This window comes from Austrofundulus limnaeus, unplaced genomic scaffold (genome assembly GCF_001266775.1).
Source record: "Austrofundulus limnaeus strain Quisiro unplaced genomic scaffold, Austrofundulus_limnaeus-1.0 Scaffold37, whole genome shotgun sequence".
Lineage (NCBI taxonomy): Eukaryota > Metazoa > Chordata > Actinopteri > Cyprinodontiformes > Rivulidae > Austrofundulus > Austrofundulus limnaeus.
This window is the reverse complement of record NW_013952439.1, coordinates 2,801,940-2,803,580: the sequence shown is the minus strand read 5'-3', so window position 1 is coordinate 2,803,580 and position 1,641 is coordinate 2,801,940. Positions and strand designations below refer to the sequence as shown.

The following is a 1,641-nucleotide window of genomic DNA, read 5'->3' as shown; positions in this document are numbered from 1 at the left end:
TTCTTACACAATCAGTTCTTGTTTAGTAAATCAGTCTGAAAACAAGATCAAAAAGACTTTTTGGCTGATATAAGAGTTTAAAACTTGGTTAAGTGGACAGTTTTTGCAGTGTAGGAACCCTGGAGCTGATTTAGTAAATGTTAGCAGGTAATTTTTCACATGTGATGAATAATAAAATTGTTGTTTGTTTGTCAGCAACGACTGGGGGCCACTCAGGCTGAGATCCAGGAGAGGATTCATGACCGCCTGAAGCAGATGGAAGAACTAAAGCATGCAGTGGACGCACTCAAGGTTTGTTAGCATCAATCTGACCAATCAGACCAACCAGTAAACTTTGACCAGAGCATGACATCATCCAGCTCTGACACACCCACTAACCCTCCTTCTCCCTGCAGAGCTCGGCCCAGAGGGCACTGCAGGACTGTGAGAAGATGTTCGGCGACATGATGCGCTCCATTGAGAGGATGCAGCAGGAGATGACCAAGCTGATATCGTCCAACAAGAGAGCGGCCCTCAACAACGCTGAGGGCCACATGGAGCGTCTGACCCACGAGATCAATGACCTGAAGAGGAGAGACAACGAGATCACCCAACTGTCCCGCACCGAGGACCACATCCACTTCATCCAGGTAACAGGAACTGAAACCTGAAGGTGTGTTTGGTGACGTCATGGTAACACGTGCTTCATCTTCAGAGTTACCACATGCTGATAGCCCAGACCGAGGCCGAGGAGCTGCCGTCAGTTTCTGTCAACCCCTACTTCAGCTTCGGCCCCGTGACCAAAGCTGTGTCTGAGATGAAGCAGCACCTGAGCGAGTTCGGTAACGATGAACAAGTGAAGGTGGCCACGACAAGTGAGTGTGGAGCCGGACCAGTTCAAATCTGCTTTATCAAACATATTATCACTGGTACTTTGTTTTTATTTACAGTTAACAAGATGACCTTCTGTCAGCTGGATGATCCTAAAAGGAAAAAATCCATCAAAAGTGAGTCAAGATCTCATGTTCAACTGAAATATGAAGTTAGTCCAAGAACCTGTGGACGTTTATCACTCAACAAAATCACAACAAAATCTGCTCAGGGGCCAAAATTGATTATTTATCTATTTTTAAAAATAATTCCTTTATTTAAACAGGGACAATGTGCAAATAAAACATTAAAAAGATGCTTTGCACCAGATTTAGCTTAAGCTCATTTCCTTCTGCAGTCCCTGAACAACAAAATGTAATCTAAAACCAAAACATACAGTAATAATCCATAAAAGCTCTAAACACAATTACTGTACAAAGTCATAAAAACAGTAACAATCAATTCTAATTACAATCTCTACACAATAAAATACATCAGTAGAAACAGTTCTACCTGCTAAACATCTGTTCAGTATCACTGATACAAGGATTAAATGGTAAATGGTAAATGGACTGAACTTATAGAGCGCTTTTCAAGTCCCTCCGGACCCCAAAGCGCTTTACACTAACAGACATTCACCCATTCACACTCACATTCACACACTGATGATGGCAAACTACACTGTAGCCACAGCTGCCCTGGGGCACGCTGACAGAGGTGGGCTAAAATACACCAAACTTGGTATGAATCATCCATGTGGCATGCCCGAACATACCTCGTGGTCATATGACA

At 43.2% G+C, this 1,641-nt stretch overlaps 1 protein-coding gene across 1 annotated transcript in view; it reads left to right on the top strand.

Annotated features, from left to right (window-relative positions):
* Positions 1–1,641, top strand: part of ftr83 (finTRIM family, member 83) — a gene marked incomplete at its 3' end in the record, with an annotated part of 15,774 nt that overhangs the window by 7,035 nt on the left and 7,098 nt on the right. The window contains 4 exon segments of the mRNA XM_014006834.1: positions 196–291; positions 396–629; positions 695–854; positions 930–986. Coding sequence (XP_013862288.1) covers positions 196–291; positions 396–629; positions 695–854; positions 930–986 — 547 coding nt within the window.